The sequence below is a fragment of the Limanda limanda genome, chromosome 13 (assembly GCF_963576545.1).
Source record: "Limanda limanda chromosome 13, fLimLim1.1, whole genome shotgun sequence".
Classification (NCBI taxonomy): domain Eukaryota; kingdom Metazoa; phylum Chordata; class Actinopteri; order Pleuronectiformes; family Pleuronectidae; genus Limanda; species Limanda limanda.
The window spans coordinates 24564782-24581738 of record NC_083648.1 but is presented as its reverse complement, the minus strand read 5'-3'; the positions used below and the strand labels follow the sequence as shown (position 1 = coordinate 24581738).

The 16957-nt window shown below is 42.1% G+C and overlaps 2 protein-coding genes across 2 annotated transcripts; both read left to right on the top strand.

The window, feature by feature from the left end:
- The first annotated feature begins 445 nt into the window (after positions 1–445).
- LOC133018228 (mitochondrial import receptor subunit TOM7 homolog) lies at positions 446–902 on the top strand. Its single transcript, XM_061084547.1, has one exon. The coding sequence runs from the start codon at positions 459–461 to the stop codon at positions 624–626; it is 168 nt and encodes a 55-aa protein (XP_060940530.1). The 5' UTR covers positions 446–458; the 3' UTR covers positions 627–902.
- Positions 903–1807: 905 nt separating this feature from the next.
- LOC133018223 (centrosomal protein of 19 kDa-like) lies at positions 1808–2762 on the top strand. Its single transcript, XM_061084543.1, has 2 exons — positions 1808–1925; positions 2416–2762. The coding sequence occupies exons 1-2, from the start codon at positions 1808–1810 to the stop codon at positions 2760–2762; spliced, it is 465 nt and encodes a 154-aa protein (XP_060940526.1).
- The last annotated feature ends 14195 nt before the right edge of the window (positions 2763–16957 follow it).

The window sequence follows — 16957 nt, the reverse complement described above, 5'->3', positions numbered from 1 at the left end:
TCTGTTAACTAGTAATTGGGATATTGTTTTTGATATAAATATTACCTTTTGAAATTCATTTGATTTATTAATAAAAAAAAAACACAAAGTCCTCAACTCAAGGCGGGGGGGGGGGGGAGTGTTAGCTGGGGAGCTAGCCGAGGGGGGACGCTAACCAGCCGGGGAGCTGGGTGAGAGGCGGAGGAAACAGAGCCTGTGGTCGGGGTAAGTTACCTGCCAGAAAAACAGCGGAATTAATTTAATGGGAGTCAATGGCAGCCTTCATCAAAGGAACGAGTGACAGTGTCAGTGGTCATAGTTCAAAGAAATCTTTGATGTCTTTGACAGTTTCAAACCTGAACAATTTTACCTTTTTCAAGCGGGTCAGTAGACCTGCTAACTGGCGCTAAGTATCTCATTCTCTCTCTTAAACCAGCCATTCTGGTCCTTGCCGTCCTCGCTGTCAGAGATAAACACACATGGCGAAAATGAGCAAAGAGACCAAACAGCGGCTGCAGCAGCTCTTCCAGTGCGGCCAGTTCGTCATCCGATGGGGCGTCATCCCCACAGTGCTCTACCTCGGTTTCAAACGTGGAGCAGATCCAGGAATGCCTGAGCCCACGGTCTTCAGTTTGCTATGGGGCTGAGAAACATCTCCCCACAGCCAATCCCTTCTCCTCTTCAAGACCACGTGACCCACCTCAGTGTTGGACTTATTATGGATGTTATTTTTCACTTTCCTGTTTACAACTCAACCTCATATCTGAGCAGTGATGAACCAACGTCACCTGTGGCCATATTGTGTATGGCTCTGTTATATTGACAGTAAAAGTATGGAACGTGTTGGCAGCAGAGACGGAAGATATTTGGATCAACTACATGGAATCAAAACTGCGTCCCTAAAAAAAGAAAGAAGCTGTGTTGACCAGTATTGACAATACACCACTGTTCACACACATACACACACTTTAAGGTGTAGTCAGATACACATAGCGTAAACATAACACATAGTTCTTCTCCTGCTTCTCAACCTCAGAATGTTTCATACTCCTTAAAAAGGGAGTCTGCCATAGCGGACAGATAACAGGTTTTCAAACCTCTGGCTTCATGAATCACTTCATTATATTAGTTCTGAGACATTCTCTCTCCTGTGCATGGTACGTCCCACACATCAGTACACACACATAAAATAAGCACACACACCGAGGCAATATGCTCATGAACTCTAGTAACCGCGACATGGCGTGCACGTCATCAACACGCAACGCCAGGGAGAAGACCCAGTGGACGCCAGGAGGAGGACCCAACGACGAACTTCTGTCACGCCCAGTATCGAGCTATCTGCGCAGTTTGTCTCGCCTCCATTATTTTTCCTCTGCAGCTTAACTGCATAGAACTGATGGCCCATGCATGATTCAATTGCTGGACACCGCATTTTCCTGACCTGTGACCTCTGAATAAACTTGCTTAATTTTAACTTGAGATCGACGACTCCTGCCCTTGATTTCCACTCTCAACACCAGAATGTCAGTTGATATTGTTTTTGAATGCGTGTCACCAATGTTTGGATTTACCATCCATTCCATGTGTTTCCTCTTTTATTTGAAATTTAAAATTCATGAAAATAAATCCTCAACAAAATGTCACTCAAAAAAAAACAGCCATTCTGTGTCTCTCTCTCTCAAACTGAAACATTCTCTGGACCCAAGAGCAAACTCGATGCACACATTCAAAATTTCTAGGGAGGAATTTTCTATTTATGGTTAAATGTGCTTTTGATTTGGTTAAAATACAGTTAAACCAAGTTTTAAGGAAACATAAACAGAGGATGCTTTATGAGGCAAAGCTATGTGGAGTGAAGTTCTCTCCTGCTTCCATAGTTTTAATTTATCAAAACAAAAAAATACGAAGAATAATACCGTTACGGAACTTCTCAAAGTATTCAGGTAAAAGAAGATGTTAATTTTGCGACTTACACTTAAACTACAGCAATCACACAGTGCTATCTAGCAAAACATATTGTTATTACATATTATTACCAGCATTGGACTCAGAAATCCCAGGGACCCTGCAGGCTCCATATTTAGTATTTTGTAATTTAGTTGACTGCAGATTAGTGGGAATATGAACCAATAAGACCACACGTTAAGTACAAGGATCAAAACATTTTGGAGGTTTTATACCGTCAGGAGAACCTGCATTAAAAAATCATTTGAGCTAGTATTAAGATGGTGCTTGATCGAATTACGACAGATTAACTGACAGTAAGACTTCCATCATTGAGGCATCCTGTTTCTATCACCTTCAATAGGAAACTAAATATTCACAAAGTGGGAGGAACGGGAGTCAGTTATTACCCTACAGAAGGTTTATCCAATCCTTTAAACTGTTCCCGCCAGTGTTTAACCCTTGATGTCTCCTCACCTGAACCTCCAGACTACAGCCTGGCTGCTGAGAGGCTGAAGAACAACCCTCAGCACAGGGGCTACCTGGAGGCTGTGTCTCAGAGCCAGCTCGAGAAGCTTCACATCATCCTGCAAGATCACATGCAGGGCTACAGCCTGCAGCACAGCCTCGCCTCATTCCATCTGGACCCCGACCAAGACCTGAACAAACTGGACGACGAGGAGCTGGCTCGCAAGAAGGGCCAAATGGACGAACTGTTTGAGAAGAACCAAAAGCGCAAAGATGATGCTGACTTTGTCTATGACCTGGAAGTGGATTTCAGCAAGTCCACCCGAGAAAAGTGCAGCTGGGATGACGAGTCTGATGATGAATTATAAAACTGTTATCAATCCTTTATGTATATATTTTATATATAGTTTTGTATAATAGTTTTGTATTTCGTTAAGAAATATAACAGTTGTCAGAGATATCAGCACGGTCTGTTAACTAGTAATTGGGATCTTGTTTTTGATATAAATATTAGAGATGAGCCGGATACTCGGCTGAAACGAGTTTCCGGTACGGATAAAGCACTTTTGCCGAGTACGATTATTATACGAGTAATCGGAGTCATTATCTGTGCTCGGACTGAATGAAAATCCTCACACAGCGTCACAGCGCTCCTCCCATTCACACACGGCTCTGCTCACTCACTCACAGAACAGCTCTCTGTCTCTCAGTCACTCAGGTTCACTGCTCATCGGGACTGTTCCATAGGCTCAGTCAAGGAAGCAGAAATGATTCGTTCATTTCCCGACTGGGTCTTCGGGTACGAGTTTTTGGAAAATTTTTCACGAGACCTGCATTGGCTCAGTAGAGGAGCGCTGCAGATGCGAGGGACGTTCACTGTCTCCCGGAGAAGTGAACGCTCTGTGTTTTTAGTATGGAAAGACGTGAATTGTATTTGTTCACGGGTCATGGTGACTGGTTTTGTTGTTTTCACTTTACATTTACACTTACTTTACAGTAAAGTAAACCTCTATTAAATACAGTACAACATGACAGTTTGTATGGTTTGAAATTGTCATTTATTATCACACTGGCATTTAATTATCACGGCAAACAATTACACTGCACTAAACTTTAAGTGTTAATGTAAGGTGAAAATAGCAAGGCCAGTCTGTGTGACTTGTGAACGAATGTGGATCGCGTCTTTCTGTGCTGGGGACACAGAGTGTTCGTTTCTCCAGGAGACAGTGAACGTCCCTCGCATCTCACTCACACACACACACACACACACACCTGGTGTGGAAATCAATTTAAAAAAAATAAATGAAAAAATTTCTAATATAAAAAGAAAGTTATGTTGAACCAGCCCACTTCCGGGTTAAATCACACCCACTTCCGGGTTAGGCCCCGCCCACTCCGAGTACGGATACGGATAATTCATATGGTTAACAGATACAGATAATGCTGTACTCGCTCATCCCTAATAAATATTACCTTTTGAAATTCATTTGATTTATTAATTCAAGGTTTAAGTACCACAAATCAAATAGCATTTCTATTCACTGAAATGGGGAAACAGCAGTAACTCACAATCAAATAAAAGCAATCTAAAAGCTCATGTACCACTAATAAAGTACATAATTCATAGATTAGATCAGGGGTTTTCAACCGGGGGTCGGCGGCACCCTGGTGGTCCGCGACGGCATTGCAGGGGGTTTGCGAAATTCGCTTTGATATTTCAACACATTTCCAGATTACTCGATGTCTAAAATAATATAAAGGTGTTGAGGGGAACCTTGAAACCGGCTTGGGGCTAGAAACTGCCAGTAGTTTTCCCCTGTTTAAGGTAGATGTAGAAGAGCGGTTTAGCTAGGAAAAAAAACTCTCAGGAGGTCTATGAGATGTAGTTTGTATGATGTGAATTGGTAATTTTCAAAAAACAAGGCCCAAAATATGGGGTGCCGTTTGTAAAGCAACTCATGCTGAAAATAACAGCAACATTTTGTCACATTAAGCTTCAAACCATGTTTAAAAAACTGGTGTGAATTTTTGAGTCACTTTTTTTGCACATTTACAACAATATTTGTCAACTTAGAGATATTTTAAATATTTAAATCCAAATGTTAAATGTTACACTTAAATGTTAAGTCTAAATGTGAAATCTAAATGTTTAATCTAAATCTAAATTTTAAATCTAAATGTTAAATCTAAATCTAAATGTTAAATCTAAATGTTTCGGGTGAAACTAAATATTTAACTAATATGCAAATTCAAATGCCGCTAACAGGAAGTAACAAAATAAAAGCTTGAGGAGGTCAGAGTGTGTTTATAGTGGCAAATAACGAATAAATCTTATCCGGGGAAATGGACTCTTGGTCATGGATTATCGTGATATTAACTACATAAAATTAACAAACACGTTTGGAGAAACTTTATTTGAAGAGTACTTTTGAGTTTTTAGTGTCACTTTTATGAAGGATGCGGGACTTATGACCTGTAGCCACTATAGCCAGCCACAAGGGCGCGCACTTTGCCTCCACCCGGTACACTCTCCTGTCGGCCATGGTCGCTCTGCGAACATGTCGATGAATGAATCGGCGTTAGCGGAGAATATCGGCAGAGCCGTTCTGGCAGCAATCCAAAATTTTTCCACAGCAACCGCCACAGGGCTGAACTGGTGTTCTATTTCCTTCAGATGACAAGGAGTGATTGTTAAATCCAGCTTTGAATTCCTCCAAAGTGCGATTTGATTCTGGGTAGAAAGACATAATGGAGACAAAATAGGTCTGTTGCATTGTCTATGTCTAGGATACCCAGGGATTCCAGTTCATAAAAAATGGGTGCATAAATATGGCTGCAGTTTTTGTTCAAGTCTCGGTTAAAACGCTCGATCCTCTGGTTGTGTACAGAACTTCCTGTAAAGACAGAGCCTTATCTTTATGTAGTTGGGTAGATCTCTTGCAGTCGCTTCTTGTGCAAAAAATCCAGGATCTCCATGGCTGTCATGTTGGTTGATGGTAGGTTTGGGAAACTTTTCATTTCCAGGGCGAGTTGTTTTCCGTCTATGTCTGACTGTCCACCATAACTTAAATTGCTGCTCAGTACTTCACATTTCTGCTCCATCTCTGCCTTTGTCATATTGGAGAAGTTCACAAGCACACCAAACACCTCCTTAACCTCGCCCAAGGTCTTGAACCTCTCCTGCAGAGACCCTATGGCAACATCAACCACAACATTAAAAAATGTAGCCTCCATCCTCCTCAGTGCATCACTGATGGGCACATCCTGACATTCATATGTGAATTGTCTGCATGTGGACCGTAGCCTCTTCTCTCTCAGGACTGCATCCACATTCATGTCCTCACACATCTCTCTCGCTGAAACCTGGGCTGAAGCAAAGCCGGTGAGTCTGTAATTTTTGTAAAAAAGTTTTTGCCTTTCCAACCAAATCCAAAACGACATCCAGTTGCATAAAGATAGACTGCAGCAGCTTACTCACTCTACCAGAAAACTGAGCAGATGGTAAAGCAAAAGGATCCAATTTCCTCAGCTAACGCCTGGGCCTCAATTCTTACTGCAGGATCTGTTGCCTTCTCTTTGACCTCCAGCAGAGCTTCTCTCACTTGTGGGGCCTGGTACCTTACTGCCTCCACACTATTAACACGGCTCTCCCACCTAGTCTCTGACCATGACTTCAGTGTCATTTCTACATGATTTTTTAAGATGGACCATCTCTGGGTGAATGCTGAAAACAGAGTGAATATCTTATGTAAATAGCCAAATACAAGAGGCGAATGGTTATTTTGGCTGTACACCTTTCCTTTTACCCTTCATATTTGCACCATTATCATATTACTGCCCTCTGCAGTCATCAAAAGGTATGTTCAGTTCTTCCAGCCTCTTCAAGATGAGAGCCGATAGCCCTTCTCTTGTGGAAGCTTCAGCTTCAACGAAGCCCATGAAGTGCTCCTTCACGTGTCTTGTTCTCCACGGACACAATCCTGAGGATAACTGAGAGTTGCTCGGTATGGCTTACGTCTGGGGTGCAATCCAGTATTATTGAGAAATACTTGCTGAGTTTGATCTCCCCAATAAAAAAAACAATTGCCTCCATGATCTTCCCACTAATGGCACTTATCAATACATTTTGTATGTTTTTTCCAAGGTAAATTGCCATGCCCCCTACTCCACTCTCAAACTGGATCAAATTTGGCCATTAGCTCCACTTCTTTCAAGAAGTTGCCATTGTTGTGTTTGTAAATTGTGTCCGTGGATCCTCTCAGGGCCATATTTCTCTCAGCAAGGGACTGGATTATCGCCACTATCCTTTTCAGCACTTCACGCCACCTCTTCCTCTCTGATTCAATGAGTGCCATTGCCTGGTTGTCTATTGCTTGTCCAGTTTCAAGGCGAATCTCCAAATCTTTCCACATCTTCATACATTGGTGATGCTCAGGGCTATTTTCATGGGTTTTTAAAATCTTGGTGGCATTCTTCCAATCATTTAGTCCTTCATTTACCACTTTAAAATCCCTCTGTGAGAACAACTTGCAGCAAAAGCAAAACAGACTGCTCTTTTTCTTGGATTAGATTAGCCAGCTTCTATTGACTTTCTCACCACAGACTAATGTTGAGTGAAAGTAATGGTGACGGCAAATCAGTCCATCCTCTCTTTTAAGGAAAATATAATCCCTCTCAACCTTATAAGGTCCTTTGATAATTAATTCTGTCCTAACATTAGCAGAGAGATCAGGCCAGTCGGCAGGATCCGTTGGTGGTGGTTTGACAGGCTCACCAACAGCAGGGGTAGATTCAGAAGTAGCCACTGCTGCACTGACAGCTAGCTAGCTATCTATTTATGTCGACAAAAATAAACACTGATGATGTGCACAATCGTGGTGACTCTTACCTCTATACAGTTCTTTCTTCTCCTCCTCTTCTTTGCGGCGCTTTCTGAATTGTGCACCAGAGAGTTTTGTTCCAACAGCCAGGAGGCTCGCATCGGTTCGGGGGTAAATCATGGGGTTGATGGTGTTTTGTGTCAATACAGAATATTGTATGCAACATATGTGGGTTTATTTCGTTTATATATATATATATTATTTCATATGTGGTGAGACCGATGACAAGGTTATTGGTCTTAACAAATAGTATTCGTTTATTGTAAATTGGTCAGGCGGCGAGCGCCCGTACGCAGCGTGACGGGTCAAGCCGTGCTCCTTAAAATAGCGTAGTAATTTCCCCCTGTTTTCCTAAACAAGGAAAATTGTTACAACTCTATTTGATATTATAGAACAGATCCCGAACCATCGATTCAGATCGCGAGCCGGCCGGCGCTTTCCAGCGCATCCAGCCACTCCCCGTCGATTCGTGGTGCTTCGCTGCTGGTGCAAGCAGCCCAATTGATTAACATGGGCGCAGAAAGGAGGCGGACAGCCGTGGCGCTTCGCAGCGCTTCTGCTGCCTCCAGGGTGAGGGCGACGGTGTGATGGACCGTGATGCAGTACCATCACTGACGGTACTGCTTTGGTCAATATTGCATGTATCACGTCATGATAAATCAGCCTCTTGTGGAGCCCTCTCGCATTTTGCGCCCTAGGCAACCGCCTATTTCGCCTATGCAAGGAGCTGCCCCTGTCTTCCTTGAACACAGGGGTGGACTGGCCATCTGGCATACCGGGCATCGTCCCGGTGGGCCGTTGACCCAATGTGGGCCGGTCTGGTCCTTCCTCTCTAAATATCTGTACTTTCTACTTCTTACATTCTCAAAACTGGCTCGTAACTTGAGCAGCAGTTTGGCGCTGCACGCCTCCACGCACGGCGCACCTCTCTCTCTCTCTCTCTGTCTCTCTCTCTCTCACTCACTGCCCCCTCCCTCGGGAGATGTGCAGGTCCGGGGGCGTGTTTGCCGTCGGGGGGGGGCAGCGCGAGAGGTTGGTCTATCCCTCAGCAGGTTCACCTTCAGAAATCTTGTTAACTTTTACTTCCTCTAGAATAGTCCAGTTTGATAGTCTTCTCGGCTCCGCCAGGGCCGTGACCGACTCTGGAGGGGCCGGTCGGAGGACCTCACTAAACCATCCAATGGGGAGTAGCGATGTGTGTGGGCAGGGACTTAATCAACGCATGCACACTCCCCATCCATCTATTCCCTTTAGAATGATCCAGGTGCTCATGCAGGAGCTCGGTTCAGTTCAGTCTTTAGTATTCTGTCTGAAATTTGGCAGCAAAACGAGACTGTGTCCAGTGATTTTTTCTTCTCTGTAGTAGCCCTGCATGTGCAGGCTGTTTACAAAAGAGAAACTATCTTATTTTGTGTGCCTTGTTTCCCTTTGCTGAGTTATCATAAGGGGCATTGTGTATCACTCTTGCTACTGATGAGAGGTCCATGTCTAGTGATATTTACAGAATGTTTTAGTGGTTATACTGTGGTTTATTAATGTTCTTGGGCACAAGAGGCACTTGTTTATAGTTGATTATTTGTTGTCTCTAGAAGTTCAGATGCACTGGTCCATTACTATTTGAACCTCAGCATCTAGGGTTCAAAATTGGTAAAATTATACATTATATGCATATTGTTGTTATAATTTTTCAGTCAGTTGAGATAAATCTTGAGGAGAAACATTTTAGGTTGTGTTGTGTCTGTATAGGCCTACTATAAAAAGCACTTGGTACTTGTACTTTTACTTTTGATACTTAAGTACATTTCAACACCAGATACTTTTGATACTTAAGTACTTTTAATATGAGCTACTTTAAGACTTTTACTCAAGTCATTTTCTGACGGGTGACTTTTACTTTAACCGGAGTCACTTTCAGGTAAGATATCTGTACTTTTACTCAAGGCCTTCAAGTACTTTGTACACCACTGCTCCACTCTCTGCCTTCACTGTACCAAAGTTTGTCTGTTGAGTCTCCTCTAGTCTGGTGAGTTTATCATTTTTTATGTTTTATGAAATCATACTTAATTTGTGATGATTAGAGACATTATAATGTATCCATGTCCTTCTCAGGTTGACCACTTGACATGTGAGAGCCTGAGGAGTTGTTTTCCAGACAAAGGTAGAGCTTGCAGGGGCGTCACCCTGGGCCTGCCCTTTTGGGCTGGGCTTCAGCTGCAGATCTAAAGGCTGCTTCCAGGGGCACGGGGCCCTCAGCCTTTGTTTTTCTTTGCTTCTGCACCTTACAACATACATCACACCTTATTTTCACACATCCAAACACTGTTAACACCACTGACGCGTAACATATTTTACACATCCCACTACGTAGTTAGAGCTATCTTGATTTGGAGTTAAATAAATTCACTTTTGGCTTGAGAGGTTTGTGTGTGGCCTCCCTTCTTGTTGCCATCTTTGAGCTAGGTGGTAACAGTAGTATGCATGAGAGAAGAGGAATCGAGATTTATGGACTTCTATGTGGTGTCCGCTGATAATGTAGTGGGCTGGTCTGGACAGACAATGCCAGGGCTGAATTTTTGTCCCAGTCCACCCCTGCTTGAACACCTCAAGTTTCCTCTGAAAGGAGCGGACAGCTGTCATCAGTTCACAAATTGAATTGTCCTTGTCCTGTAGTCTCAAATTCAGTTCATTCACATGTGAAGTGATATCAACCACAAAGGCCACATTATCCATCTGGTTCTCATTTTCTAAAAAGAGAGAAAACTGTGTCGCCGTCTGACTTCTTAGCTCTGCCAAGAAAGCTGCTACTTCCCTCCTGATGAACCAAAAGCCCTCTAACTCCCTGCCTTTGTTGAGCACTCTCACATTGTTGTGCAGCAAAAGATCATCAGCATTGGCATCAACTTCTCTGATTTCCCTAAGCATGTGATGCTGGTAGGAAGAGGAAACCCTGAGAAAATTTATAATTTTTATCATTGTATTCATCACCTCAGCATGCTCATCTGACAGGGAGGCGCAGATTGATGAATGATGCAATGGTAAGCTATGAGCTCAGGATTGTCCTCTGTCAGTCTTGCTACAGCTCCTTTCTCTCTCCCTAAGTAAACTTATTTAGTTTGTGTGTTTATACTTTTAATATTTTCATAATAAATGTTTTTCTTAATCACAAATGTTGTCGTCATTAATATTGCATAAGTGTGAAGTTTTCCAACCTCTGAACTTCATATCCTTGATATTTGCTAACTACTGACGTCATTTTGTTTAAAGTTAATAATTTAATTATTCATCAAAGTTCCAAATTTGTAGTTAATACTTTCATGAGACTTAAACAATAAATTTTCTATTTTCCTTCCTTTGAAGGCTGGTGCCCTGAGGTAGCTTTAATGTAAACTAAAGTTATTTTTTGATATTAAATATGTTTCACATTTATTGAATGACCAAAGTCACACCATATAATGCTGTCACACTTAAGGTATAATAATCACAACAAAATGTGCAATTATTTGATGATGTCATACTCACACACAAATTATTGAGCAAACTTGTGCTGACTTGAATTTATTAAACCCTATTTTCATTTTCTGACATTGTGTCCATTTGTTCGCACTTTGCTCCTTTCTCATTAATGTGACTTTAGCTCTGTAGTTACGTCACAGACTCCCTCCTTTGCAGAAACCAGGAAACATCTGTTCCTCCCTGAAGAGATGCAGGCTGAAAACCAGACGATTATTAGAAATGCCGCTGTCACAAACTCTGGTCTGGAGCTGGAGATCTATAATGGGTCAGATTTAATGAAGCAAGCTAGTTTTCATCTGCAGGTTGATGGTAGAAAAACATACAAATACATGTATAACAAGACAAGTACACACACAGTACATTAGAATCAACAAAATACTGTCATATTCTTATTCATCATCATCAATGTAGCCCAGTGACTGGAGCTTTTCTTTACTGAAGCTAAATGTGACGATGTAAAACAAAAAAAATAAAGTGTATGAGGTGAATTTAAAGAAGAGCTTTATCTAGAGCATCGATTCAAAACTTAAGCTTCACTTGGTTTTATCAGATTCAAACGACGTGTAAGTGAGAAAATGTCCATGGACCTACTTGAAGTTCGGCTCCGTTCAGCTCATGTTCCTCTGGCTCTCGTTTCTTTTATTCATTTCTGTTTCACACCGTCGAGTTTTAAATTTCTCTCTTTCAAAACACAACTGCCTCATTTCGGCTGCTTCTTCTTCGCCTAGACTCCAGTTGACTGCTGCAGCGCCCCCTCTCTGCGGTGATGGGAAAAAACATCTTCTGCATTGTAACTCAAACAGAAGTGAAGGAAACACCAGGGTCCTTGAATCATGAAGAAGAAAATGGACAATTGAATTTTAATAAACTTCCAATCTACAGAACCAACTATTTTACAGATGTTATTCCAACAACCTGTGTCCAGGGGGACGTGCATATCCAGTGCATGTGAGTGGTCACATGATCTCTGCAGGCGTGTTGGACGGGTATTAAAACTGATGCAGAGCCAAGAACAGAGTGTGGGAAGGAAAGAGGAAACATTCTCCCCATTCCAAATCAAACTCAATGAAGTTGCATTGTTTTGATTTGAAATGATCTGGAGCATCATGGATTTAAGATATAGTAGAGTCAGGAACCTCAATTCCGTGACCAGGCTAATGTCTCTGGCTAATGTGTTTTGACGACTGATTTGACATCTATACACCATTTATACAAATTTAGCCCCCAGGTCCCTCGCTAAAATGGCAGCCGGCACCATCTTGTAAAAGTTACTTTTCTACCAGAGCACCTAGAATAATGTATGAATACACTTTTTGTGGCAAATTGACTATAAGGATTGTGATTCTGACATTGTTTTGCCATTGAGACATCATCTTGACCCCGAAATCAAAGATGGCCACCATCTGGTAGAGCGAAAACGTAATTTTTGATACAGAAATTAACTTTTTAACCAGAGCACCTAGAATGATGTATGAGGACACTTTTTGTGGTAAATTGACCATAAAGATTGTGATTCTGACATTATTTTGACATTAAGACATCCTGTTGACCCCAAAATCCAAGATGGCCACCATCCGGGAGAGCAAAAATGTAAAGTTTTATACACAAAGATCTCGAGATACTATCTCGAGATCTCGAGAAACTTTCTCGAGAAAGTTTAGGACAATGTACATCCGGCGTAGCGCTACAGAGCAGGGAAGCCGAGGCTGAGCGGCTGCGGGGACAGCCGCCTTACTCGCGGAAGTGGGCGACTGTGCATCGATACAGAGACATAACAGGATCGATCCATGTTTTCTGCTCCGTTCATTGTCTTAGCGATGTGCTGCCGCTGAATATTTATAACCAGCGCTGCTCCAGGATCAGAACAGACGCTCATTAAAAGTCCAGTCGCCCTGTGTGTGTCTGCTTCCGCCTCACTTCCCTCTGTCCCGCGCTCACTTTACACTTTAACAATAAACACCAGCACTGATCACAAGTTATTAGGACAAGTACAGGACTGATGTTTACTTTGTGTTTGTTTGAGCTCATGAAACACATGTTTAAACACCGTGTGCACGTAGTCCCCCGCTCCAAACAACACGAGACGTTCCGTGACGCGCACAGTACAGGACCATCAGCGTTAAAGTGACAGAGCGATCCGAAGTCATGATCGGTCATCATCGGATAATAACTAAAAAATACATGTGATTATCAGTTTAAGTGAAGAGGAACAGAGACATACACACACACCCCCCACACACACAGAGATGATGAGAGAGACCTGCGGGCACAGGGTAAGGCACGTATCCCCAACACCTACATGAAATTGGATGATCCATTTCCCTTTGCCAGAGCATTTAACACGCTGCTTTGTAATGTTAGTAACAAGGGGCGTCTACAAAAATTGATATGCAGCTACCTGACCGACATTGCACAAACTGTAGATGCAGAGATCGTTTACTCTGTTGGCTCCCACTGTACAAACTTGTCAACCCAGCAACCGATGTAGAACTATTGCTTTGACCATTCTGACCTGTTGTCATTGATTCTGCTGATACTGATGCCTATGTCGCAGCAGCGTTTATCCGTATACCAAATGCCAGGAGGATGGATTACGCCTGCGCACTTCCGAGGAGGAGGAACGAACAACTACTGTTATAAAATAGACAGACGCCGGATGTTCAGGGCGCTCTGATACATCTAATGTACTGGAAGCCCATTGCTTTGCTCAACCTGTTCATTGCTCTCTAAATAAATACTTTGATTGAGCAAACCGAGTTTGGCTCGTCTTCTCTTAAAGAAGTAAAGAACACGTTTTAACAGTAATAATTACAGGTTTCGTTATTTTAACTTTTTTGTACTTTACTTACAGTTCAGTGCAGCGTAATTTTATGTTATTTTAACTTTTTTGTACTTTATTTACAGTTCAGTGCAGCGTAATTGTTCGCCGTGATAATTAAATGCTAGTGTGATAATAAATTACCATTTCAAATAATCCAAACTGTCATGATACATTATTTTAATGCAGGAATTTCATGCAGGAATTTCTTCCCCACAGTTGACAATAGCGTCCTTACTGTTGGGTTACTCTATAATTTGAAAGGTGTCGACCTGGCTATGTGAACTGCCTTAGGAAGATTTGTTATGATAGTTATGATTTGGCACTATGCAAATAAATTTAATTATTTATTATGGAATATGCTATATTTTTGCCCTATGAAACGTTAATTGGTAAGTGCTATTGGCACTTACCAATAGCACTTTGTAGTTTTGCTTTATTTCGAAGAAATTGTACTGTCTTGATTCTTGTTGTTCTGGGTTTGTTCCCTCGGGGTTGATGCACTTATTGTAAGTCGCTTTGGATAAAAGCATCAGCTAAATGAAATGTAATGTAATGTAATGTAATGTTAAGCTGGCATGCCTTTCTCAACGTCAGCTGGGCTTGCTCCAGCTTCCCCCATGACTGATAAGTGGTGTACACAATGGATGGATGGATGGATACACAACCAAATAGACCCAATCATATGCTTTTGGGGCCAGCTGATTCACTCTCCCTAATTGTAAAGCATAAATTGGTGGTGACATCATCACAGTGACAATAGAAATGGGATGCATTTGGCCATGGGAAAAAAAATTGTTGCCCAGCTGCGAAAGCATTCAGCCCTTAGGCTCTCGTCACAGAGGACCAGCTCCAAACTCAGCTCCCATCACCCCTGGGGTCAGTCCCAGAGGTGAGCTGTATGGCAAGATGCGTTGAAGCTAAGCGCCGACACACCTAGAGACATCTGTGAAGTCCAAGAGAAAGAAACTAGTTTTCAATGAAAGAAGTGGGGTTTTATATATACACTTTTTCTGTCAAGCTCCATCTGCCCTCAAGGCTATTCTGCTGCTTTCCCCGGCAGATTGCCTCAAGCAAGCCGACAGACAAATTGTTGCACAGTAAGCTTACCAATGTACTTCTTGAAATTTAGAATTTAACTTTTACCCAAAAAGTGTCTGACAATACAAACCTATGTATATTTCAACTGTAATGAAGCAGAATAAGTAAAAAGTTGAACTTGTTAAATGAATGTCCTGACAAGAGGGTATTTCTTGACCAGGTCTGAATATTATTTACATAGATATCTGATGATATTAATAACTGCAGGCCAGACACATTTAACACCATCACATAAGAATACACCCCTCCTGTAGGACAACATAGTAAAATTGTAAAAAACTAAAACAAAACTCTTTATTAACAACTAAACTGCAAAATCAGTGATTGTCACATCAGGCTACTGTCTGTGGTTTAGGCAACAAAAAAGTACTTTTAAGATATTGAATGATGGTAGTTTCGTTTAAGGTGAATGAATAGTTGCTTTTTGACATCAGTAAACTTTTTATGGATTACACCAGATCAGGATCTTTCCATAACATCATGCAATTGTGGTGACAATCTAAAGAGAACCATAAATTGGTTACATAAAACAATAGACTAATTAAACAAGAAAAAGATAATTCCCTTGTATTTTAATGTAATTCACTTGTAATTCATTTTCTGTTGCATTGTCTTGGGAGACAGGTTTGCTCTCTTCTCATCTGTGCTGGTGCGGTGAATCCTTTGGAGTATCTGCTACTGGGTTCTCACATCAGCTCATTCGGACATTATCCTGTGTTTTTAGGGTTAGGGTTAGAGACCAAACCAAGATCCAATCCCAGCGAATGATATTTGGATACTCTAAAGTATTAAGTTGGAATTGCAATTCTAATGTTTCACTTCTGGCATCGATTTAACTCCAGAAAAACTTCCTCTCCAAAGAAATATATATGTAGAAGTTTTTTCCCGTTAAAAAAAACCCATTAATGGCTTGATGTCTTTGATGTTAATATATACCGTTAGTTATTTTAGAATTCAAGAATGAATATGCAGATTACTTCTGGCTTTTTCCATCTGCTGCTCAACTGCAGCTTTGGCTCTGCTCATCAGTACAACCTCTGCTTGTTTTCTGTTTTGCTACTGTAACTAAATGGTCTGTGTTTATATAGAGCTTTGATGACCAGCCAAAGCACTTTACAATGCAGTTTTGACAAACACACACACACACACACAGCATCTATGTGCAGCACTTTTTTTTATCAGACATGACTCACACACTGCCGGCACAGCCATCAGGATCAAATCAAAGGACACTTGGGCATGCGGAGGAGACAGGGATCAAAACCAGCCTCTTTGGTTAGTGTTCTGTTCTGTTCCTGTTCCCCCTCCTGAGTAGGGATGGGTATCGTTTGGTTTTTATCCGATACCGGTTCCTAACCGATACTTTTAAAACGATACCGGTTCCTAAACGGTGCCGGAACCGATACTTTTTTCAAAAAAGTGCACAAAACGATGCTTGACTAAGAAAGGCTTTTTTTATTGCCAAATATATTAACTGTTTAAAGTAGATTATAAATATAAATAAATACAAAACCCTTTTTAACTTAAAACTATGAATAACATACGAACTGTTAACAAAAGTTTACCCCCCCCGTGTCTCCGCGGCTGGGGCTGTTGCAGGGGGGCTTCGTCCCCCTAAAATGCGGACGCTTTTATGAAACATGTCTCGCCGTGGTCTTCGTTCCTCCCGCCCCGAGCCTTTCCAAGCCGACCCGGAGCCCGCGGCGCACCGCCACGGAGGAAATGCGCCCGGCGGGGGGCAGCGCCGGGGAGAGGTCTCCCCCCCCCCCACACCTGAACGTGAGCCCTGACGAACGCGGGGCGCGGGCAGCGCAGGGACAAGAGTCTGTCCACTGGGACCCGGGGGCCCGGCGGGAGCCGCCGCTTCCCGTGAAGGAAGGAGCGGAAGTGTGAGGAGGCGGGACGAGCGGAGACCTCAGTCTGCAATTGGCTCAGGCACCGAAATGAAGCACCGAAATCTCCGTTGCATTTCGGTCCGGGTAGGTACCGGTTGTAATGGAACCGGTTCCATATTGGAACCGGTTCTCGGTACCCAACCCTACTCCTGAGCCACAGTTGCCCCGATGACAAGTGATTAATACAGGCATGTTGAAACCTAAACTATTTGTTCATATGTATATGTGCATATTATACAACTAAAAACATATTGTTAACATTTGATAAACCTTGATACTGATCACAAGCTCAACTTATACCTACAGTTTTTTTCGATTGCATAAACACTAAAATCCAAAGTATTACACAATTATCA